Genomic DNA, 24942 nt, shown 5'->3' with positions numbered 1-24942 from the left:
TAACTTGCTTTTGGGAATGAAGAGGAAAGGGAATCTAAAGAGAGCAGAGAAGGAAAGAGGGTAGAAATTAGAGTCATTTTAGCATTCATTTGGAATTGTTTAATGATTCAGTCACTGCAAACGTGTATACATGAGGGTCGTAGAAGTTAAAAAAGTAAGGCCTCCTATTTTTTAACTAAAAAACTAAAACAAACTACGAAGACGGGAGTGGTACCATAAAACAAGCGACTTTTTGTACTCCAGAATTTATTTTTCTACATAGTTACCACCATTCTCAATGCACTTTTTGCAGCAATGAATGATGCTGAGTCGTGAATGTATACAGCTTTGTTACTTACATCTCCATCGCCACTCAGAAATCGATGAACCCATCTCCTAACTGTGCTGACATCAACTTTATCGGCTTCATAAATGGTTCAACAGACGGTGGTGAATGTTGATTGATTCAATTTTTTTCTGCATGGAGGAATCCAATGATGCATCTCTGCTTCTGATGCACATCCATAACAGGAATTGCTTTCTTAGAGTCTCACATTGTCAATATCTACAACAGAGAGATGAAACTTTCAAGTCATTAATACATAAGTCTAGCCATCATAACAATGCGCTTTGCCATCCCCTCTGATTCATTTAGGCAGAATTAAAAATAGGAAGCATGTAGAGATACATTAGTTTAAAAATTAGTCTGTAACATTTTTTACATAAAAAAATTTTATTGTTTAATATTCGAAAAACTACGTATTTGCGGAAAATTTAAATGCGAAATTCGTTTTCAGCATAGTCAAAAACCCATAGAAGTCGACATTTCAAAGGAAAATGTTCAGGTGGAAACCAAGTAAAAAAAATTATCAATATCAAATTATCATTTAAAATTATAAAACGTTCGGTACTTATGTATTTTTGTTACCGTGCTGAAATAATATTATTTTGAAAGCCATTCTTAACATAGGAATAGGAGGGTGTTTTGTAACAATTATGTGCTTCCACCTAATAATTTATTTTAAAAAAAGGTGCTTACTGTTTACTACAATAATATCAGGGTGTCTCCATTTATGCTGAACATCCACAAAAATGCCAACATCAATATTTTACATATGAAAAAGTCCACTGTGGAATTCCCACAGGTCCCGCTAGTTATTATTATTATTATTAATATTATTGTTAATATTATTATTATTAGAGATGGGAGAGGATTGAAAAGTGTAAAAGATTGTGTTAGAATCGAGGAGATGTCGTTGAAGGAGCATGTGGTTAGAAGTGAGGAGTGGAGGCTTAAGGTTGTGGCCAATGAAGTGGAGGTATGTGAGACCAAGGCTGATTATGTGAAACGTATGGATAGAGAAAGGGCAGAGGAACTGGCTAGGAAGAAAGTGCATAGAAAGTTCTTCCAGGAAATAGCAGAAGTGGCTGATCATGGCAATGGCTTAGAGCTGGGTATCTGGTTAAGAGTACTGAAGCTTTTGTTTGTACAGCACAAGAGCAGGCATTAGGAACACGATTGTTCAAAAAAGTGGTTCTAGGAGAGGAAGTTGCTGCAGAATGCTGGATTTGTGGTAAGACCTCAGAGTCAATTGCACACCTTGCAGCAGGACTGGCCCAGACAGATGACCGCAAAAGACATGATCGCATGGGACTCCGGATATATTGGGAGGTGTATAAGAAGGTTGGGGTGAAGTGTGCTGGAAAATGGTTTGAGGAGGTGCCTGATGAAGTGATAACAAGTGAGGATGGCAAGGTAGAGGTATGGTGGAACAAAAGTGTTATAACGACCAAGCAATTGGAACATAATCGTCCGGATTTGGTCATCAGTGACAAGGTCTCAAAAAACTGGCAGATTGTAGACTTCTCAGTACCCTGGGACAGGAATGTGAGAGAGAAGGAGAATGAGAAGTGGAGCAATTATGCTCCATTGGCCTTGGAGATAAGGCGTATATACGGGGTTAAAACACAAATAATCCTGGTCGTAGTTGGTACACTAGGAGTAGTATCAAGTCGCCTGGAAGGACAATTGAAAAAACATACAAATGTTTTAGGCGGCCTTCAGACCTCTGCAATTATAGGTACCACCAACATCCTTAGGAAAACCCTTGATCTTTGAAGCTCCTGGTTTGAAGCCGGGATTAAGGGAAATCTTCTGGAAATGAATCCTATCCCTTTCCAGGGAGACGTTGATAAACGAAATCAGAATTATTTATTATTATTATTATTATTATTATTATTGTTATTATTATTATTATTATTATTATTATTATTATTATTATTATTATTGTTGTTGTTGTTATTATTATTATTATTATTATTATTATTATTATTATTATTATTTTGTTATTATTTGAATATTTTAGCATTTCTAGTCATTGTGATGTTTTGAATGGCGGAGCTGTGTCGCATGTTAAGTGAGGAAACTGGTTGGGATATAGATAGACTGAAAGGTGTTAGCTGTGAGACAGCTTGGGAAGATAGAAGTTTACTGTTGTCATGGCGGATTTAGCCAAGAGAACCAAACATACGAATCCTATGATTTAATTACCGGGATTACAGGTAAATAGAACAGAGTAAAGAATAACTTAGATTGAAAGTTCGTATCGATTACCATCGTTGCCTTTCTTTCAGAGTGAGTTACCATGACGACAATGAAATCCCACCGCCCCTCCCCCTCTCCATAAAAAAATATTCACTGCAAGATCTTTGACACCAGGTTCGGAAAATGGGATTGAAAAGTCAGCACCCTCGAGAAGGAGCACTCTGACCTACAAAAAGTGCCTGGGCAGCCCCGTGGGCATTTCCCGGTAAGGGCGCCTCAGGCAATTTGTAATAAACCAACCCCTTCTCAAAGAGAGAAAGCAAGGCCTGAAATGTTGGACTTCCTAGAACAGAACTAAACTCCCACCGCAAAATCAACATGGACTAGGTCATTACAGGAATGATCTTGATTGGTTGGTTGGTTGGTTTTGTTTTACGGCATATCAACCCTTTTCAGATTATTTAACGCAGAATCCAGTGATTTTGAAGAAAAAGTTTTTAATATAATATATTTGTTTTTGTTTTTCAAGTCAGTTTCTATTTAACTCATAGTTGGGACCCTAACAGATACTACTACTCCGGGTCAAAGTGGACCTGAGAGCAATGGCAATCAAGGGGTAGCTCCACACTCCCCAAAGCCCACAAGCTGGGGCTTCACCATCGGATATAGTTCAAGGTCATTGATTTTGGGGGCCAAGGATAAAAATCAAAATAATGGTTTGACATGACATGTGGAAGAAATGGCTGCCACTGGGACGATCACAATAAAAAAAATTACAGGGAAAAAAATGAACAAATTATGCCAGTAACTCATCTTGAATCCAAATAATTCAATTTATCAATCCCTATCTCAAAAATTCAGAAACATTACGCCAGTAATTTCATTTTTTTTTATTTATAAATTACTAGCAAGCCGCCCAGCATTACCCGGTCGTAAAATACGCATAAATATTATATCTTAATTCATACAGAAACTGAAACATGTACAAACAAGTAGTATGTTTCTTCTAAACAGTCGACTGTTTGTAAGTAAAAAAAAAAAAAAATACTCCAGCTGAGATCGAAACCAAAATCTAAAAACAATTAGTCAAGTACAATAACCATTTGCCCAGCATGACATGCTTTTTAAAAAGTATTTTTAAACCAACTTATATTTAACATAAGGAATGTTTAATGTGAACGATTCATGCATGCGCAATCATGAAACAGCTAGCAAACAGAGAAAATTCCAACGACTCCCACATACGATTTTTTGAAGTTAGACGCCTTAGAAGCCCTTTTTTTTCGGTTGAAAACCTATTAAAAGTTTTCCACATGTCCGAATACTCTATATACCAAATTTCAAGTCTGTAGATCAAACATTTGTTGAGTATATAGGTTAAGAAGTGTCCTCACACACACACATTCTCATTTGTATAGATATACCATTTCTGATTACCTTAAGAACAAAAAAAATTACTGTTGAGCTTTTTTATTTAGAGTGGAAGATTTTTGGTGATTTTTCAGTGTAGCTAAGAAAGCAAAAAATGAAGTGCAAACATAAATACACAACAAATAAATGCTATCAAAGGCAAGATAAGTTACTCTTTTACCTACTTGGATGATTTATTTTATCCGTGTGTGTGTGTGTGTGTGTGTGTGTGTGTGTGTGTGTGTGTGTGTGTGTGTGTGTGTGTACGTGTGTGTGTGTGTGTTTTAACTTATTTTAAAGTGTTTTTTTACTTAAAAATAAAGCTAATGTAAGACCTGTCAAGTTGGAACAAAAAACAAAATGGTGGTCTCGTTAGAGCCATAATCGAGCCTTAAAATCACTTTAGAGCCATACTCAAGCTTTAAAATCACTTTAGAGCCATACTCAAGCTTTAAAATCACTTTAGAGCCATACTCAAGCTTTAAAATCACTTTAGAGCCATACTCGAGCCTTAAAATCACTTTAGAGCCATACTCAAGCCTTAAAATCACTTTAGAGCCATACTCAAGCTTTAAAATCACTTTAGAGCCATACTCAAGCCTTAAAATCACTTTAGAGCCATACTCAAGCCTTAAAATCACTTTAGAGCCATACTCGAGCCTTAAAATCACTTTAGAGCCATACTCAAGCCTTAAAATCACTTTAGAGCCATACTCAAGCTTTAAAATCACGTTAGAGCCATACTCAAGCCTTAAAATCACTTTAGAGCCATACTCAAGCCTTAAAATCACTTTAGAGCCATACTCGAGCCTTAAAATCACTTTAGAGCCATACTCGAGCCTTAAAATCTCTCAAAAATTGTTCATCATTATACTGCTAGAAACCCATTCAATAACTGTAACCAATCATGCGATAATATAATGTTCAATTAGTATTTTGTTTCATTTTCGATTTTTCAGCCATTTTCGAGGCTCGACTATGGCTCTAATAAGATCACCATTTTGTTTTTTCATCCCAACTCGACAGACTTTATACAACCTATATTTTTAAATAACAAAAAAAAAAACACTTTGAAAATAAGTTAAACCACACAAAAAAAATCATCCAGATAGGTAGAAGAGTAACTTAGCTTGCCTTTGGTAACATTTATTTCTTGTATATTTATTTTTGTAACCCTTTTTTGTTTTGTTAGCTATTCTAAAAAATCGCCATATATTTTTCCAAATTCATTTGAGACGGTGGGTAAGTCTGACTTGCTATTTACTTTCCAGTGTACGTCTTTCTTATGTTTGTTATTTTTTAAATTTCTATAGGATAGGACTGAACGATCGCGAGTTGACAAAAAAGAACACAAGTTATTTTTTTTTTACCTAAAGAAGTAAAAAACACACCAACCTTTGCTCCTTTTCTTCTTTTAATTGTTGGCAGGTGGTAAAGTTAACATTTAAAAACATGTCGCTGCATGACATCCAAGACATTAACAGAAGTTAAAAATTAAATTGAAATCGTTGCTCATGAAGAAAGAAAAAGCCTCAAAAGAGAAAGTTTTAAAAAGAAAAAAAGAATAAAAAACGTATAAATCGGTATAGAAAGCAAAAAGGAATAATGTTATGGCTTGCAATAAGCCACAAAGAAAACAGAACAACGGAATAGAGTTTAAACAATGTATTACTGGAACAACAACGTAAAAAGGTTACAACTGAAAAGAGTAGTAAACGTCACCGAACAGGCGAGAGTCGCTCTGGTGTTTAATCCACACCTGGGATCAAAAGATCTATGGTTTATATAATGGATAGAACAGTCCATTTGGAGGGTGATTCCTCCACAACACCCCACCCCTCCTAAGCTGATTTCCGCGGTTGTGAAAATCAGTATTTCTTCCTTTTGGGGCAGACCACCAAGGGGTCTGTGCACTTCCTCTTTCTGCTAGAGCGTCTCGGTTCTGATACCCCTTTTGGAGGGTCTATGTCAAAACAGTCATACACAGTTTCAATCGCCTCACTGCCGTCCTGCGGTGGTTCTTCTTGATCCTCAGAGAAACGTTTCCTGATTTGGTTCAGGTGTCTCTTATGTTAGAACTTTAGGCCCTGAATGATGTATGTAACATGGCCGATTCTTCGTAAGATCGTGCCCTGTTCCCAAAATGAAACATTATTTCTAAAATACACGTTATCTCCGCTGTTAATCCGTTTCGTTGGCAATGTAGAGGTTCTGTTGTATACTATGTGTTTGGGTAGTAGTTTATCAAATACGGATTTTATTTTCCATCCAAACATGATTTCTGCTGGGGATCCCGCATCTGGTTTGTTCGGATTTCTCGTGATTCTGTAAACCTCCAGAAATCGCTGAAGGGCCTTTTCTGTCGGTGTATCGGACGCCTTTTTTAATGCCCTTTTATTGACGAGGCGTTCAGCCTGGCCGTTGCTTCTGGTGTGGTACTAGGGTGTCGTAATATGCTTGACTTGATACGTCTTGCAGAATTCTCTGAACTCTATCGAGGTGAACTGTGTAGCATAGTCGCTAACCAGACAGTCTACAACCCCAAACCGAGCAAACAATTCCAATAAAAAATTTGTCGTTGTTGCCATGGTCGGGTTTTTCATCTTAGTACCTCTGGCCATTTAGAGTAAGAGTCAACTACTATCAGGTAGTAAAAATCCTCCACAGGTCCCGCATAATCGATGTGGATCCTCGACCATGGTTGTTCAGCCTTAGGCCAAGGTTTATATGTTATCGGTGGTGCTTTTGCAGCCAAAGCACAGCCTTTGCATCTATCCACCATGTCGGTAATATTTTGGTCCATAGCTGGCTAATAAACAAAACTTCTCATTAGGCTTTTCCTTCTGTTTATTCCTGGATGCCCCATGTGAAAATCTCTGAGAATTCTTTTTTGAAGGGTTTGGGGGAATGACAACCCTTTCACCGTATAACAGTATTTTGTAGCAACCAGAAAAAATGTTTGAACTGGTGTCACCCAGTGCTAATTTCTGCTTCGTGATTTGAATGAAATTGTCATTTAGGGATTCTGACTTAATTTCTTGAAGTGTGACCAGCAGTTCGCTGATAATATTGTTTATCATGGTTTTTACATCACTATTAATACGCAGTGCCGCGATTACTGAATCTTCAAGAGGTTCCATTTTGGCAGGAATCAGTCTCGATAGACCATCTGCATGGGCTAGTTGTTTTGAGGGGAGAAATTGAATTGTAAAATTATAGTTCAGCAGAATAGTTCCCCATCTTAATAGTCGATTCGTAGTGAATGTTGGAAGTCCTTCTTTTGATCCCAAAATGGATATCAACGGCTTATGGTCGGTTTGTAGAAAAAATGTCTTCCATACAAGAACCGGTGGAATTTTGAAACTGCAAATATAATTCCTAGGGCCTCTTTCTCGATCTGAGAATAATTCTTTTCCACTGGCAAGAGAGTCCGTGATGCGAAAGCGATAGGCTGTTTCAAGCCATCTGGCATTCGATGTAGCATGCACACCTTGACCTCATATTGACTAGCGTCGCTAGCTACTATTCTGTCCAACTGCGGGTTGAAATGCGCTAGGAATAGTTTTGAAGCCAGGATTCTTTTTATTTCTTGGAATCATGTCTGGCAATCTTCTGTCCACTCCCAAGCCTTATCCTTTTTCAGCAATTCATTAAGTGGTGCGCGCAATTTGTGCATATTTAGGATGAACCCCTGGTTATAATTTGCCAAACCTAAAAAACTCTGCAATTGAGTTATGTTTACTGGTGCCAGCATTTCTTTAATAGCGGTCGCCCTACTTGGGTCTGGGCGTCTGTCATCTTTATCGATTATTTGACCTAGGTATTAAATTGTTTGTAAAAAGAACTCGCATTTATCTGCTTTGATCTTAAATCCATAATCTTGTATTCGACTGAATACTTGTCTGATATGTTTTTCATGTTCCTCCCTGCTTTTGCTCGCTATGATAATGTCATCAAGATATGCGATTGCGGTGTTCAAGCCGAACAGCATGGTGTCCATTACTTGCTGGAATATTGTGGGTGCCACCTTGACACCAAACGCGAGTCTTTCATATCTGTACAAACCCCGATGAGTGTTAATACAGAGGAGGTTAGCGCTTTTGTTGTTTACTGGAATCTGTAGGTAAGCGTCGCTTAGGTCGATCTTAGAAAAAACTTGCCGCTATTTAATTTCGTGAACACTTCTTCTCGACTAGGTAATGGATAGTGAAAATCTTCTAAGGACCCGTTGAGTCCGGTCATGAAGTCGGCACAAACACAAATTTCCCCTGACGTTTTCTTTATGTAAACTGCCAGAGCAGACCACTCACTATATTCAATTTTAGTCAGTATACCGATGCTTTCTAATCTGTCTAGTTCCTGATGTATTTTGTTCAGGGAAGCGAATGGGACATTACGTTTCTTTTTAAACACCGGTTGTGTGCCAGGTTTCAACTTAAAATTTGCGGCTATTTTTGTACATCTCCCCAGGCCAGGAGTAAATACGTTTGTGAATTCTTTTTTAAAACAAGTTATAAGTTTCTCCATTTCTGCTGGGTGGGTATCTATTTTCTTGCAGAATGTGGATATAGGAAGATCCAAGAGACGAAACTCCTCCATGCTGTCAGAACCGAACAGGTTCTCACTATCTTTTAACACATACAATCTTAGTTTTTTTTTTGTTTCTCCCGTAAAGTGACGTTTGTAATTAATTCGCCTTCAAAATGAATTTTCGTACCATTAACGGCCGTCGTCGTTCTGTTAGTTTTTAACAAAGTCGGCTTTTGTAATATTTTCCACGTTTTGAGATTTATTATTGAAAGATCCGATCCACTGCCTAACTGGAATTTAATAGCCTTGCCGAAAAAGTTAACCGTCACATATTTGCGTAGATTTTCATCTACGACGTCCTTTGTTCTGGTTTGACGTACACGGCTTCTATTCTGAGTTTTCCTACAGTGCGAACTTTTATGACCGATCTTATTGCATAAATAGCATCTTTTTGTTAAAAATGAGCAATCCCTTACCCAATGTATTCGACCACATCTGAAACAAGTGCTCGGTGCTTTTAGTTTTTCTGAGTTTCGGTGGTTAGTGTGACACTTACGTCATCCGCGCGTCGTCCAGTGGTGGAATGACCCCGGTTGTCGGTTCTGGTGTTTCCTCGGCGAGGATGTCAACGGCCGGTTTCCTGAAACAGACTTGTCATGCAAAACAATTGAAAAGACCAAGTCAAGAGGGGTTCCTTTTGTTTAAAATTCCTTGTATTTCAATCACGGTACAATCGCAGTTGGCTGTTTAGTTAGGGACTGGCCACTTGTTAACTGCGAGGTTTTCTCTTCTCTCCCCGACAGAAAACTCAATTATCTATGTGACAGGGTCAATCGATGGGGGGAATCTTCGTTCGTCGGACCCAAGGAAGCAAAGCTCTCTCTCTCTCTCTCTCTCTCTCTCTCTCTCTCTCTCTCTCTCTCTCTCTCTCTCTTATATCAGTGACAACATATGCGCGACTGTTCTTAATGCCCCAATAAAACAACGTATCAACCCGTTTAAACAAATACATATTTCATTTTCACTTTTTTCTTTGGGGGTGACAAAAACAAAATCAACAATACTTTGCAATATTAAGAAAAAAAAATTTTACAGAATACGTAACCAACGAAAAGCACCCTGACAACAGCGCCTAAAAAAAATCTGAGCGAAGCAAATAGGAACCAATAAAAATCTGCCCCTACCTTTCTCGTCTGCTTCCTTTCTTTCCATATCTCCACTCCCTGTCTCGCTGCACATTTTTTTTCTGCATTCTGACGGCTATTTATGCCCTCAAAGTTCAATTTCACTCTTTCTTTTCCCTCCGGTACGTTCAATGTCAGTCTTTCTTTTCTCTTCGATAAGTTTTCTTTTCAATCGTTCTTTTTCTCCTATTCTTTTTCTTTTTTTTTTTTCTAAACATTTTTCTGTGCTATTTTCCATTTCCTTTATATATATTTTTTTTTCAAGAGAACTGAGTTCCAAACGCTTCAAACTGTGTTTGTGGTAACTCGTTCGTGCACATCCCAGATGTGATGGTCCTAAGTCATCGGCACCACGTTGTAACGGGAACGATGTCCTGGGCATGCGTCGTCTAGTGGTGGACCCCTCCAGCGTGACCAGACTCGCACTGTTCACTGGAAAACATACCTCCGCTGCTCAAGGCACGTTAAACGTGCATGACCCCAAGTCCTTGTGGCAACATTGTCCTCTTCGGCCGTCACTCTGGTTTTATGTCTGTGTCTTCGTCGTCTGGTGTCAGGGCATACCTGAAATAAACTGCATCTTCACTTATGCCGGCAATCGAAAAACAAAGAAAAAACTCTGAGGTCATTTTCGTTTAAACCAAATAAAATAATTATTTGCAATCATTCTACATTTGTTTAAAGTCATGTTTTCGTTATCCGCGCTTCGTGATGCAGGTTGTATACTTGAGATTTCACGTTAATTCTCTAGCTAAGAACAAGATCTTTTTAAGTTAGTCCTTACTGAGATTTCTGCCCCTGCCTCTCACCCCAGGCGGGGCGAGAGCCGATGTGTACGCTTCGCTCACTAGCCAAAGACTGCCAAAAACCCTTCTAACTCTTTTCGAGTAGGCTGGTCGTTGTTTATCAAAAGCATCTTCCTTCCTTTTCTCCATTATCTTCTATTCCCCCCTCTTTCTTCTCTTGTGAATTTCTTTCTCTATCCCCCTATTTTCTTATTCTTTCCCTTTCTCTATTGTTTTGTGAACATATCTGTCAAACTAGCTTGGTGGTCTCTGAGTTAAAACACCCCGGGTCCCCGACTCCGAGCAGACATTTGGAACCCAAATTCTCGAGACGGTCCGAATCAATTACGTTAGTTGAAACTCATTCTCGCCAGATCCAACTATAAAAATAATCTCTCTGTCGAAATTCCCATTTTCAGAGTTATCTCTTTTGTTTCTGCCATTAAAACAGAATCTCATAAACGCCTGTCTTAATCTTTGACACAGTATCAGCACGCCCCCCCCGTCCATAAGCATTCTTATCTTCACCTAGCTGAACGGGACACCCGGCATCGTCCGGTGTCCCGTCACATAGTGTCTGTGTGCCATTTCGACGATTTTTTTCTTAGTTACATTTTTTATATTCGCGATGCCTGCTTCGATATTTCTTGTATCTTTTTTTATAATTTCTACTTTTTGACAATCCTCGGTCAATTTTTGAAGTGTTAAGTTCGGTTCATTTTCTAATTTTGTAAGGACTCTGCGCCTGATTTCCGCCTCTTTTCCCAAGGTTAACCCTTACGCAAACACAAGACATTTAAAATTTTTTGCTGTTAGTTCAGACAACTTAAAGTCATCACAGTGTTTGTTCACTTCAGCTGCGCAGGTGGCAAAATAATCATTATCGTCTTTTACCACATTCAAACATCTCCAACGCTTATGGAAAAGAGACGCTTTCGGCGAGAAAAGTTCTGTTAACAAATTTACCGTCTCATTGAATGATGAGTCTGCTATTTTCCAAGGCAAGATGTAATCCACGAATTTATCATGTTCAGCCATTTCCAATTTTCATATTAGAAGTCTGGTTTTCTTTTGATCAGACCAGTTGCTGCAGTCAATATTAAAAAAATCTTCATATCACAGAAAATATGCTGGGAATGATTTTTCCTCTTCCTCGTATTTAAAATTGTCTATCGCGGTCCATATTGTATTCTGAGAAAATGCTGAATTGCTTTCCACATTCGCATTATTCTTAACAATTTCTGTAAGCAATTCCTCTGTTCGTAATTGATGTTTGGCTAACTGTTTTTGAACTTCCTTTTGCTATTCCTCGGTTTGTATTTGACATTCTGCTAACTGTTTTTGCAATTCCTTTTGCTGTTCCTTGAATCGTATTTGACGTTCAGTCCAGTGTTTTTTTTGGATTGTGACTGACGCTTTGCGGCATTGATATGCAACTTGGTCAAATGTTCCAACGCTACTTTCAATACGTCCATTTTGCTTTGTCAGCATTAGCAATTTCAAAATGTTCGCTGAATTTTACAAAACCGTTTTATTCTTTCTTATTTCTTCCTCCAGGCAATAAAACGAACAGAAAAAAAATAAATGTATAAAAAGTTCATTGTCTAAAGAAAGAAAATATCAAGTGTATATTTTTTTCCAGAGAAAAAAAAAATAACGCCCGATTTTAGCAGCGAAAACCACAAGTGACGAATTCTTTTTCCAAAAGTATAAAAATTTACCTTTCTAAGTCGTGACAAATCTTTTTCTTTTTGCAAAAGTACAGCGCTATCTTTGCAGTCGTGACAAACTTTTTTCTTTTCAACTCTTTTTTCCGTAATGATCTGTGTGTTTTTTTAGTTTTTTTTAGTTACCATGAACCTTTCAGTCGCAAGTATTTAGACACTTCCTTAGGCTTGATAACATTTGAGTCTGACGTCATTAGTATTTTTAGAATACTATTTCAACACGAGTATTTTTTTCAATGTGGTTACTGGTTTCGATTTTAGTATGCTCCTTGAATCCCATGTCGTCAGTGTTTAGTTTTTGGATCACTGTTTTTAAACGTGGGTACGTTCTCCAAATCCTATGTCGCCAGTGTTATGGCTTGCAATAAGCCACAAAGAAAACAGAACAACGCAATAGAGTTTAAACAATGTATGGAACAACTACGTAAAAAGGTTACTACTGAAAAGAGTAGTAAACATCACCGAGCAGGCGAGGGTCGCTCTGGTGTTTAATCCACACCTGGAATCAAAAGGTCTATGGTTTATATAATGGATAGAACAGTCCATTTGGAGGGTGATTCCCCCACAACAAATAAAAAGGAAAGAAATCGTCTGATTATAGAAATAGATTTGTGCTTTCCCTTTTCTTTATTCGTCAGGCAGATTTTTGTGTGACGGGATGGATATATATTTGCAAATAAATACATATTGCTTTTACTGTCCATTATAATTAGTATAATTTTTTTGATTTTTAACTTTTCACGTTCCTGTTATACTTTTAGGATTTTATGGTAGGTGTATTTGGCACAATATGGCATACATGGCATAATTCACATTTAAACACTGGTTCCAGTTAGATCACCGAAGTTAAGCAACATTGAACTTAGTCAGTACTAAAATGGGTGACCATTTAGGACTTCCAGGTGCTGTATGTGCACTCTGCTTATCTCGGCATTGTTTCCAGTAATCTAGCACATCTCCTTGCCACTGGACTCAAGCAGTGCCGATTCAAGAGAGCGTCATCGAGTAGCAGTAAGATGTCAGGTTTTTTCTCACTTTCTTTTCCGCCTTCACGTCATGGGTTCGAGCCTACCTGCCTACTACCACTTTTTTTTTTTTTTTGCTCAACAGACACCTCCAAACATCTGGGCAAGGCCGGGCACTCAGGCTAATTTAAAATAATTTTTATTTAACCAGAAAAGGTTTATGTTTGTCTGTGAGATATGTACGCCTGTGGAACTCTGTTCCGTGTGCCTGCTTCCCTCCGGACTACAACTTGGATGTGTTCAAGTCCAATGTTAACAAATTCCTAATGAACTGCCCCCTTAATTAAACACTTCATCAAAGCTCCACACTAACGTAATGTACTTGCAATAACCCTTATCCCTGAGTGGCTTCCGGGCCTTGATAAGTGGTGATCACTGTGTAAAAAAAAAAATGTACATGTCACATTCCTTCTTGAATGTTCAGTATCTCCCCATGAACATAAAATAAAAAGATTGGGGTCCATTAAAAAAATGTCGAGAGATGTGTATTTTAATAAGATGAAAGTTCAAGAACATTATTCAAATGGAAAACAAATATTTGCATGATTGTAAAGGTATTGCTGGAAGTCTTAAGTGACCGAAGAAATCCTCTGAGACTGAGGAAATTATTAATGTCAGCATAATTTTATGTAGAAAACCCTGTGAATGAAAAATACCAGGAGGGTAAAAGTTTGTAAGCAAAAAATATTCGTCCATTATTGTTTGCATGAACTTCATTAGTTCAGGGATTGAGTAATTTGTCCGTTTACAATTTGAACGTGACATTCTTACTAGTGCAGATTTTTATGTCGTGTGATGGCGTCCACATGCGTGATAATTTCGAGCAGCAGCTATTTAGCCTACGAAAAGCTGTCTGAAAATCACAGAATTATTACTGAGACTCGGTGCAGTTTTAACATCCTTCAATGGCGTCTGGCGTAAGCGACAATTATGGGTGGTAACTGCCTAGACTGTTTTGATTTTGGTGCGCTGGGGCTTATATATGGGCTTTCTCGAATGTTCCAACCCATTCACTGTCTACATATGCGAATAGACAAAATATAGTCCATTAGATTTGTGTGGAAACGTGATGCATTACAGCTGCATCTCTATGTGCTGACAGGACTGTGTGGGCGACCGGTGAAAAAATAAAATTGTTCCTGAAATGAATAAATTCCGCCTGTATAGAACCTTCTGATTACGTGACGAGGGACTTGATTTAGCTGGTCACTACACTTCTACAAAGAACCTCTCTACAAATATCGACGTGATATCCATATAAATCTGGTAATCTTGTTTCTCTGTTTTCATGGTGAATGTTTTAGATAGTGGAAAGAATGCCAAATGAGATGAGAAGTGGTGGAAGAAGGGGAAATGTGAGGAGAGGTGACAGAAGTATGGGAATAGAAAGAGGAAGGGTTACAGTAGTAGGAGTAGCATACGATAAGGAGTGTTAAAAGGTGACATAAATAAATAAAAAACATAAATAAAGAAGAAAAAGAAAGTCTAAAGTATTGGGCTGATAATTATATTCATACTGTTTTTTTAAATTTTGTAATTTATTGTGTTTTCAAATTTTTAAATCTTTTTTAAGAGAATTTTATTTTGTAATTTTGTTTTTTAAAGAATTTTATTTTGTAATCTATTTTTAAGAGAATTTTATTTTGTAATCAATGTTTTTAGAGAATTTTATTTTGTAATCTATTTTTTTAAGTTAATTTCTATCTACTTTCAGGAATTCATATGCCGAGTCAAGACAATTTAACATTTTCGACAACTCCTTTTATTTTTGCTTTTATTTATTTTTTTTTATTTTTACGAACATTTTTACACATCTTGTTGAACATGGAAAGAAATTGAAAACAGTAATAAAATTTTTAATTAATTAGTTTTTATTTTTTTACTATTATTTCTTTCTCTTTCTACTGAGTTTTTCTTCCTTCCTCTCCAACCCCTGTGTCCTAGGGTTGGAAGTTCTGCCCTGTGTGACATGACATACGGGATTGAAGCATTTTTTTACGGATGGATAACCTTCTGAAAACCAACTCCTCTAAAGGGACGGGTATTTTGTCAAGACACCATCTTGTTATAATTCTCCACTAACTGGAGTAATGTGCTTCTCCGTTGTCATTAAGATGGTCATCCGCATAACCACACTGTTCTCTGAGCCGCTACCACACTTTCATTGGCTGCCACAGGAACTACTGCTACCCATGAGCATAGCAGAATAGTTTATCACTCCTCTAGATCCGCCGTGTTCTGTCTATGTTTATGCACCCTCGATAAACCCGACAGGCTGCTAAATCCCACCCCCACAAAATAGAGATCCCTAGATGTAAAAGATCTTTCTACTCCAATAGTTTCTTCCCCAGAACCGCTAGACTTTGGAATTCCATTCCAGATTCCTGCTTCCCCAACAGTACTGACGTGCAGAGGTTCAAGTGTAACGTGAACCGACATCTTGCTGCCCAAATCCCTACATAGTACCCCAGTAGTTGTTGCCCCTGATAGTAGCCCCTTACACCAAAGTGGCAATTTGCCTTGTTTGGGGTGAAAATGTAATAATAAAAAATAAAAAATATATATTAACGGAGTTATCTCTTGAAGGGTGTGACTCTTTGCCATGCACAAGTGGCCAATTCACTATGGAGAGTCTGTTGTGCTGGGTGCATGATTATTCTACATTTTAAATTAAAATTTAAAATTTTTAAAAATGCAGGAATTTAGTTTTGTGACGATCATGCGTGAAAGCACTCAAGAATTGTATGTCAATGTTTTAGGTGGGTCTACCTACGACGAAAATGAGTTAATCCAACGGCTATAAAAAGCAGATACCAGACGTGTTCGGAGAGTAACTGCCGAGGTTTATATTTAATTGCCGCCCACATCGGCAATATTTGGCACAAGGCCTGGAAAGTGGGATACCCGCAGGCTCCCCTAAAGGAGGGGCACTCCTGCAATTTTAAAAATTGCCTGAGTAACCCCGTCGGCATTCCCCGGTCGGGGCGCCTCAGGCAGCAAGCAATAAACTTGCCCCACCGGAAAGCCCGGTGGCAAGGCCTGGGAGGGTGGACCTCCTAGGTATTACCCAGGCGGTGTACCTCAGTCCAACAGGTGCTGGGCCGGTTCCCGGCCCCTCACCTGTTGGGCTAAGTGTCAAGTGACGAATCCTTGACTTGTACTACCCTGTCTCCATGCAGCCGGAGCCGCGAGGAGACATCCCATCACAATGGACTTGTAACTGCCGAGGTTGCTTTGGTAACATGTCGTTTTGAGTCATTTCGTTTGAGATCACTTCATGTCAAATTGCTGGAGGTGTTCGGGTTCGAATCGACGAAGTTGTTCAAAATTGTGTTATGTCAAATTGTCAAAGTTATTTGGGATCGTGTCGTGTCAAATCGTCGGAGATGTTCGGGTTCGAATTGACAGAATTGTTTAGGATTTTGTCGTGGACAAAATTGTTCAGGGCCATGCTACCGTGTGTGATAATTTTTTTTTTCTTTTGTTTCTCTCCTCTCGTGAAGCAATACCCAAGAGTATTATTAACAACATCGGTTCAAAGCCTTAAATGTATATTGTACTAATATTGATACAGCGGATCACGGTTCGTCTATTGAGATTTAGATGCCATGTCTGTTTCCTTTCTATTTTATAGGTGAAGGCATTTATACCAGAGGAATATGAACAAGAAATTCTATTTGATGCCCTACGCAAATATCAAAAGTAAGTCATTTCGTTTTTGAGAGATAGATACCAGAGAGAGAGAGAGGAAGAGAGAGAGAGAGAAAGAGAGAGAGAGAGGGAAAGAGAGAGAGAGAAGGGGGCAGACAGACATAGATAGAAAGAAAAAGACAGACAGACAAACATAGACAGATACAGATTCAGAAAGAGAAAGAGACAGATTGGGAGAGAGGGAGAAATAGACAGAGAGAGCGAGGGACAAACAGAGAGAAAGAGAAAAAAGACTGGGGGACTGAAAGAAAGAGAGAGAGGGGAGATAAGGAAACGTTTTTAAGCAATGCAGTGTTCTGATATCAGTTTTTATTTTTTTATTTTATTTATTTTTTTTACTCACGTTGACCCCCAAGAAGGCACATCGCTACTTGGACGTAAGGGGCTACTATTTGAGAACATAGGAAGAATTAACAAGATGTTGGTTTACATTACATTTAAACTTCTGCATATCAGTACAATCAGAGAAGCAGGTAGCAGGAAGGAGTTCGAAAGTGTGTTCGAGGGAAGAAATTATTAGAGTGGAAAGCTTTTGGCATTTAGCGACCTCAACAGTGAAGGGGTGAGATTTTGTTGCTAAGCGAGTTTGTTGAGGATATGTACATTGAGAGGGCACAAGTGCAACGAGTTCATCAGAACACATTCACTTAAAATATTTGTAAAAAAGGTACAGACATGCAATATTGCGATGATATTACCATGGGATATATTATATCCTACCACATCAATTGAGTCTTCAGGCTGAGATCAAGATGTAGTATCTGTTCTGTCTTCAGTAAGTGAGAGAAAAATAGTTCTACATTGTGACAATTTTTTATTTTTGTTTTAGTCTAAAGCATCATTTTTAACTAAGTTTTATTCACATTAAAAATGTCTTTTTTACTTTTATCCACCTCAAACAAGACAATTGCCATGTGAATTAAGGGCCATCCCTACAGGGCCATCCTAGGAGGGGAGTTGTGTAACAAGACGTTTGTCCACATTCCATTTAAACTTCTGCATGTTGATACAGTCACCGAAAGATGCTAGCAGTTCGAGGATAGAAGCTTTTGGCATCTGGGTATATCTATAGTAAAAGTGTGGATATTTTATTAAGGGTATTTATGCCGAGGAGGCACTAGTACAATAAATTCGTTGGAACACATTCCATTAAAGTACTTGTAAAACAAGTGCAGGGATCCAAAACTGCGGTGATGAGACAGGAGCTGAAGCTTGGTCGATAGTGTGGGATCTATTAGATTAAAGATTCGTTTTTTTTTTGTTTTTTTTTTCTCTGTCTAAGAGAGAGAGAGAGAGAGAGAGAGAGAGAGAGAGAGAGAGAGAGAGAGAGAGAGAGAGAGAGAGAGTCTACTGGTTGGTGCACCATCCAAGATGTGATAATACCTCATGCATTGCTGAATGGTGGTTCAGTAGAGATATATAGGATACTAACAGGTGAAAAAAGTTTTCTAGCTTGGTAGAGGGAGCCTACCTTCTTTGCAGCAGCCTTTGTAATGTATTCTATGTATTTGTTCCAATTCATGTTCCTGTGAATGTTAAGCCAAGGAGTTTGAATGATAAACTCTCAGGAAGGATGCTATTAGCCATGGTAATCAATGGCCAAAAAGATTTCTTACATTTGTTAAAAGAAAAGAGATTAGACATAGCAGCATTAGAGATCATTTTCTAAGTATGTAATCATTGCCTTGGATGTGTGTGTGTGTGTGTGTGTGTGTGTGTGTGTGTGTGTGTGTGTGTGTGTGTGTGTGTGTGTGTGTGTGTGTGTGTGTGTGTGTTTCCACATGTCTAGAATAGCATGGCCGGCAAATATTCCCATCTCGGACACAATTGCATCAAGGAGATCATTTATAAAAATCAGGAATAATAATGGTGCAAGGATCGACCACTCGCATTAATGTCATGTTGTCGAGATAAACGGTTATCAAGGACAACCTAGATCTTTGTTTTGGCCAGGAAGGATCTTATTATATTACGTATTCATCCAGTAATACCGCATGAATTACTTTTCATGATAAAACATTCGTGCTAAATCTTGTCAAAGGCTTTGGATATATCAAGCATTACTGGCCAAGCTTTATCAGGTTTTTCTAATGTATGTTCAATGCATTCCAAAATGACTTTTAGGATATCCAAAGTAGAACAGGCTTGTCTAAATCCGTACTATTGGTTAAAAAGGAGTTTAAAATTAACGAGGTTGTTGACTATAACTAGTTTGATTAATGATACAAGTATTTTAGCAAAAAGTGGGAGGAGACTTATAAGGCGATAATTTTGCTGGTTAGTTCTCTTACCAAAATTCTTGAACACCGGTACCACAAAAGCAATTTTCCAGCTATCAAGGATGCAAGCTTCAGCAAGGCATATGTTGCAGGGTTTATAGAAGCAAAATTCAGCAAATCATTTATTGGCGAGTTTGAAGAGGCCAGAGGCCAGCTCAGCAGAGCATTTCTTTAAGACTATAACAATTTTATTGGATTAAAACTGAAGGAAAATTCTAATCTATTGATATGCCATAAATCAAACCAACCATCCAAGCAATGTCCAGGATCATAACTTTAATCAATCCCCGCCTCCTTTCCAATCTAGTGTCTAACTTCTATGCACCTAAGAATACAAGTAAATAACGATTCTTTCTATAATGCATAGATATTACAAGCAACTCCCTATTATAAAAGTATCCCTACTATAATTTTTTTTTTAGTATAAAATTTTCCCTATTATGAAATTGTCTCTATTATAAAACTTTCCCTATTATAAAATTCTCCCTTTTATATAAAAAAAAAGGTTCTTGTTTATTTGATTTCAGATCCCTGGATTTACCAACTTTGATGTCAGACTTAAAAGTTGTCATTAATGAACCAGACAGAATCCTTCTGTATGAAGAAATACGGTGAGTCAACATGAATTGAACGACTGTTTATAAAAAATAAAAAAACAAGAATGTATACAATATTTATGCTATGTTTGTCTGTTCGGAGACTGAATTGAACACAAAAGCCTATACTAAGATCACCTTTATCCTTTACTAAGTAAACTTTTACAAAGAATCCAACAGTTGTATTCATTTTGTTTTAATTTTTTTTTTTTTTACATGTATTATGAAGATTTTTAACTTTTGGAAAATTGAACATATCAAAAGTGGGTAATTTATTTTTTATGGAAATCGTCTCAGACAAGCAATGAAGCCACTTAATGTAAGGCGGTAACAATAATGAAAGATGATTATCACAAAGACAAAAGATACCTGTAGGTCTTAGTCTTGAAAAGACCAAGGCTACAAGTAGGAGGAAAACAGTCAGGAGGAAGAGAGGTTCACACGCTTGCAGTTCTTGGAAAGAAGCTACTGGAATTGGAAGCTGTATTAGAATGAGGTATTAAATTAGCAATTTATTGGAGACCACTAGATTAACAAGTCGAACAACCTGGAACAAAGGAAGCAGGAAATAGATTAGACAATTCTGAAGAACACCTTCCATAATAGTATTTATAGAAAAGACTGAGACTTGCAAGATCACGTCCATGAGAGAAAGGTTGCAGAAACGAAAATAGTCAGCAGGAAACGAGTGTCACAAGCTATTGGAATAGAAAGCCGCATTGGAAACAGTGAATTGAGTTGTCTGTTGATTCTGTTACAGTTGCTTAAATATTGATATTGTTGAACTTTTCTAACCTTGGAATTTTCTTTCATCTATCCCTTTATATAATGTAAAATGTTTCCATGTCAACACAAGCTTTATAATTAACTTAGGAATCAATCGATTTCTCTAACAAACAAATAGTTTTTCAAAAAGAAAATTATTTTACTTACTATTTACTACAAAATTACCTTAGAGATTTCGACCATTGTCGGATGTATAAACTACAACTGCATGAAACCATGGTCACTATTTGATCATGGAGGTATAAACATGTGCTGCTCAGAATGTTTTGATGGTGCATATGAGGACAGACATTGCAGGGGATAATAACATATAAATATCTCATTGAACTGTGGATCATAATGAGACCAACCTGATTGAGAAAGCAATGCGCAAGATTATCTGCAGATATGGACGAAGAATTTCTGGATTTTATCTCCAGTGGATATTTCGAGTTGTCAACTTCTGAGTGGTCGAATGTTGACCACTAACAAAGGCCAGAATCAATTAAGCATGCAAACATCACAGGACATAGGAAGGAGAGGCAGCTAGAGCTGGCTTTCCGGGGGAGAAGGTATGGGAGTTGGACGTTTTGAGGTAGTCAGTTGGCTTTTGGTGGCCCTCAATATCAGAGGGTGTGTCATGTCAGATTAGACTGATTTTTTTTTTTCAGTGGACCAGGATAGAAAATTTTCATTCTGCAAGTCTGCTGTTCGACTTAGGAAAACAAGTAACACTTGTCATCTCCAAAGAAATAAACATCTATTATTTATTTATAAACTGAAGTCGTAATTTTGGATTAGATGGCGAATTCTTTTGTTTCAGTGCTAACAGGACCAAACAACAGTTTTTATCAGCACAACGAATAGGACTGTAGCAGAAACAAATAGAACTCTTTTTCTTGTGCGTCAGTGCCTCCCTTGACTGTGCGATATGGCACATACTGACCAATCAGAGGCATAGCACAGGGATCTTCCTTACCCCCTTAAGGAACTATAACTGCTTCCGTCCTGGATGAGAAAAACTCTTCCCTTTTCTAGCGAGACATCAAAGAGAGCGGACCTGTTTCCTCTCTCTCTCTCTCTCTCTCTCTCTCTCTCTCTCTCTCTCCCTACACCGGTATCGACGATTCCCACTTGGGAATAACTACCGGGCAAAGGCAGACATGTTCTATCCTAGATATATCTTTTTGGCATCTTACCCTTGCTTCAATAAACCTTTTCCTTGTGAAGTTTTACGAAGTTGTTTGCTCGTTTGTTCAGTAGCTTGTGTTGAAATATTTATTTTATTAGGGAGTGCCCGAAAAGCATTAACTCAACTCCCTAAAGGACTATCAAAATCTGTTTAGTAGATGCACAAGGGCATGTTCATACAATTGCATGTTCATACAATTGCATGTTCATACAATTGCTTGTTCATACAAATGCATGTTCATACAATTGCTTTGCAACCAAACTAATAAGTAGTAATTCTTCACATAGAATTGTCCACTTGGAACCATGGACTTTTTAGGGGCCGAGGATCTTTTTGGGGTTCCAATTTGGATAGAAGATTTTGGGGAGAGCCAGTTTTAGGGAGACATTTTTAATGAAAACTGTTTTTCAGTTTATACTCAAATGTCAAAGAGTGGGAGAAATGTTATAAATTCAAAAGCTTAAATTCACAAAAGAGATCTTTTATAAAATGGAAGTTTACATAGGAAAACAGAATATTTGTTAATATCTCCAGAACGAGGGGGATTCTTTAATTGAGATATTGAAGAAGTTTGAGTTGATAATTCAAAGGGTCTGATTATCCATGGGTCTGAAAAACTGTGATCAAAACTGCCCAACTCAATTATACGAATTATATTTGATTAAAACTAATAAATAAGAGTCAGTGTTCATTAGTTTTCATTGTAGGAAGAAAGTTCAATGAGAAAAGTTAGGATTATTTAAAATAAATTTGTTTTGATGAGCAGACGATAATGAGAAAAGTTTGTGAGTTGTGTATTCATTAGTATCTGTGTGTGTATGCTTATAACCGTGTGTATGCGTGAGTTGAGATAGCACCAGAAGCCGGACAGATTGGATGGGGGGTGGGGCGAGGGAAGCTATATTATAGATTTTGTCTCAACTGTTTATTGAAGGAAAAATCTGGCCTTCTTTGGGGTCAAGGTTGATCCAAAAAATCATTTTGAATAAATTCAGAAAATTCGCTGATGAGTGCAAAATATTATTTCTTTTTATTAATTCAGGTGTATCATCCAAATTGGTGAAAGTTGTCCATTTTTCAATCAAATTTATTAATTGACTGCTCTAGTCGGGACCCATTACGATACGATAATAACTTGAAGGTTAAAATGCAGAAGTAAAGTATCATGATCCAATATTTTTTGTAAGTTTGTAGAAACATTTGAATGGATTAAGACTTTTTCGTTTAACTCTTTTTCACCCCAAATAAGGCATATTAGCACTTGAATGGAAGGAGCTACCATTTGGAATCATGTCTAACAGGAAATCGTGGATAGTTGAGCAGCGAAAAGTGTATTCATATTACATTTAAACCTCTGCAGATTAGTACAGTCAGGGAAACAAGAAACAGAGAGAGAATTCCAAAGTCTAGCAGTATGAGCAGTGGCGGCTCGTGCATGGAGCTGTGGGACTGCAGCACCTCCAAATTATTTCTACACAATATTAATGATAAAATTAAAAATAATACGTTTGTTTTTTTATTATTATTATTATTTTATTTTTTCTATGTGCACATTATAAAATCATTAAGTTTAATGTCGGTATCTACAAATTCATATAAAAATAAAAATAAAACTTGCTTGGAGCTGTGAAATTCACAGTTACACTTTCTTAATGAAATTCTCTTCTGCGCATGCGCACTTATAGACAGCCGATAACGGCCGCTGGGAAACTGTCGCTTCCCGCAGTTCCACGTCTCAGATGCTCGTGAAATTCGGTGTTTGCTTAGAGTGTGCGCCTGTACTTATAAATATGATAACATTTTGTTATTGAAAAAAAAGGAGGATTATTTACATTTTTTTTTTAAATTATTATTAAAATGTGCATATAACGTGTTCTTGTACATAAAATATTGTGCTTTCTTTCTTTTTTTAAATACGCACACTTTTAGCGTTGCGATTTAATTCGGTAGCAGACGGAAATATATAATATGCATAACCTGTTTTTTTTGTTTGTTTTTTTTTTGTTTTTTTTTTAAGTATTCGGGGATTTAGCAGTGAAGCTAACACGCGACTAAGGGTAAAAATCAAATATACAATAAATAAATCTTACCATAAAATAAAATTACTTTTCCATCTACCTGCCTTTTTGTTTGTTTGTTTTAAGTACTTTTAAATGCTATTTATTTTGCAACAACTAAACTTTACAAAAAAACAAAAACAAAGAAAAAACTGTTTACATTTTTCCCTAGAAGCAAACAAGCAAACAAGCGAAGAAACATTTTATGTTGAAAATACATTTTAGTTAGAAATCTTTTTAACTTGTATGTTTTAGATATAAATTTTTTTAGCATTTATTTGCCTCCAACGAGGACAATGTTAGAAGTTTTACACTTTGAAAAATGTTTTTTTTTTTTTTGCACAAGGCTTTTTTAAATTAAAATGTATTTGTAAATAAAGAAACAGTTTTTATAATTATGCATTTTTAAACTTTACATTGAATTTTTTAGTAGATGGGGCAGATAATACGCATTAAAAAAAGTAATTAGAAATCCTTCTGGACTGAGACAATTTTAATTTTTTGTTTTCTTTGGGGAGAAAGCTCCATTAAATTCAATGTTTTATAATGCTTATATATGACACCCTATTTTTTTATAATAAATCTCCACTTTATGTCGATTTTTACCGGCATGGGAAGGTCAGTAAATAGCCAAGTTTGTTTGTTCTTTTTATATAAAAAGCAAGTTGTTCAAAGATTTGTAAATAAAATTTTGTTTCTTTAAATATTTTTGTTTGCTCACTATATAAAAATGTAAACTATTTATTTTGCATTTTATTCACAAATACGTTTTGTTATGAATACATTTTAAAAATAAATTTTGGAAATAAAACTTATTAAATAAAACGCTATTTTCAAATATTACACTCCTAAATTTCAAAGTTTTTCTCTTTTTGTTTTTATAAAAAAAATAAGTTATTAAAAAATTGTAAATAAAACGTATTCTTAAAAATGCTTTTCGTTTGTTTGCAAAAAATACAACAAAAGACCCCCAAAAAAACGCAAACTTTTATTCAATCTGAAAAGTTTAAAAGTAATAAATGTATATATTATTTTTATTATTCTGTAAAGTGTACACAATTTAAAAAATATTTTTAATAAAAGTTTTTGCGTATTATCCATTTGTGATTGATTATTTGCCTGTGTTATATATTTGAATATTTATTTGAATGTTTATT

At 36.8% G+C, this 24942-nt stretch overlaps 1 protein-coding gene across 10 annotated transcripts in view; it reads left to right on the top strand.

Moving 5' to 3' along the window:
• The window catches only part of LOC145293304 (harmonin-like), a 293814-nt gene that overhangs the window by 145480 nt on the left and 123392 nt on the right, over positions 1-24942 (top strand). For 6 of the 10 annotated variants that reach the window (XM_080139944.1, XM_080139937.1, XM_080139945.1 and 3 more), the window contains 2 exons: positions 16820-16887; positions 19703-19786. In XM_080139944.1, the coding sequence (XP_079996070.1) occupies positions 16820-16887; positions 19703-19786 (152 nt within the window). Of the gene's footprint in view, positions 1-16819; positions 16888-19680; positions 19787-24942 lie in introns of all 10 variants that reach the window. The other 4 variants (XM_080139942.1, XM_080139946.1, XM_080139940.1 and 1 more) reach the window with 1 other exon arrangement.

This window comes from Euprymna scolopes, chromosome 14 (genome assembly GCF_053919585.1).
Source record: "Euprymna scolopes isolate OS-2025 chromosome 14, ASM5391958v1, whole genome shotgun sequence".
Taxonomy (NCBI): Eukaryota; Metazoa; Mollusca; class Cephalopoda; order Sepiida; family Sepiolidae; genus Euprymna; species Euprymna scolopes.
This window is presented reverse-complemented; position numbering and strand designations above follow the sequence as displayed.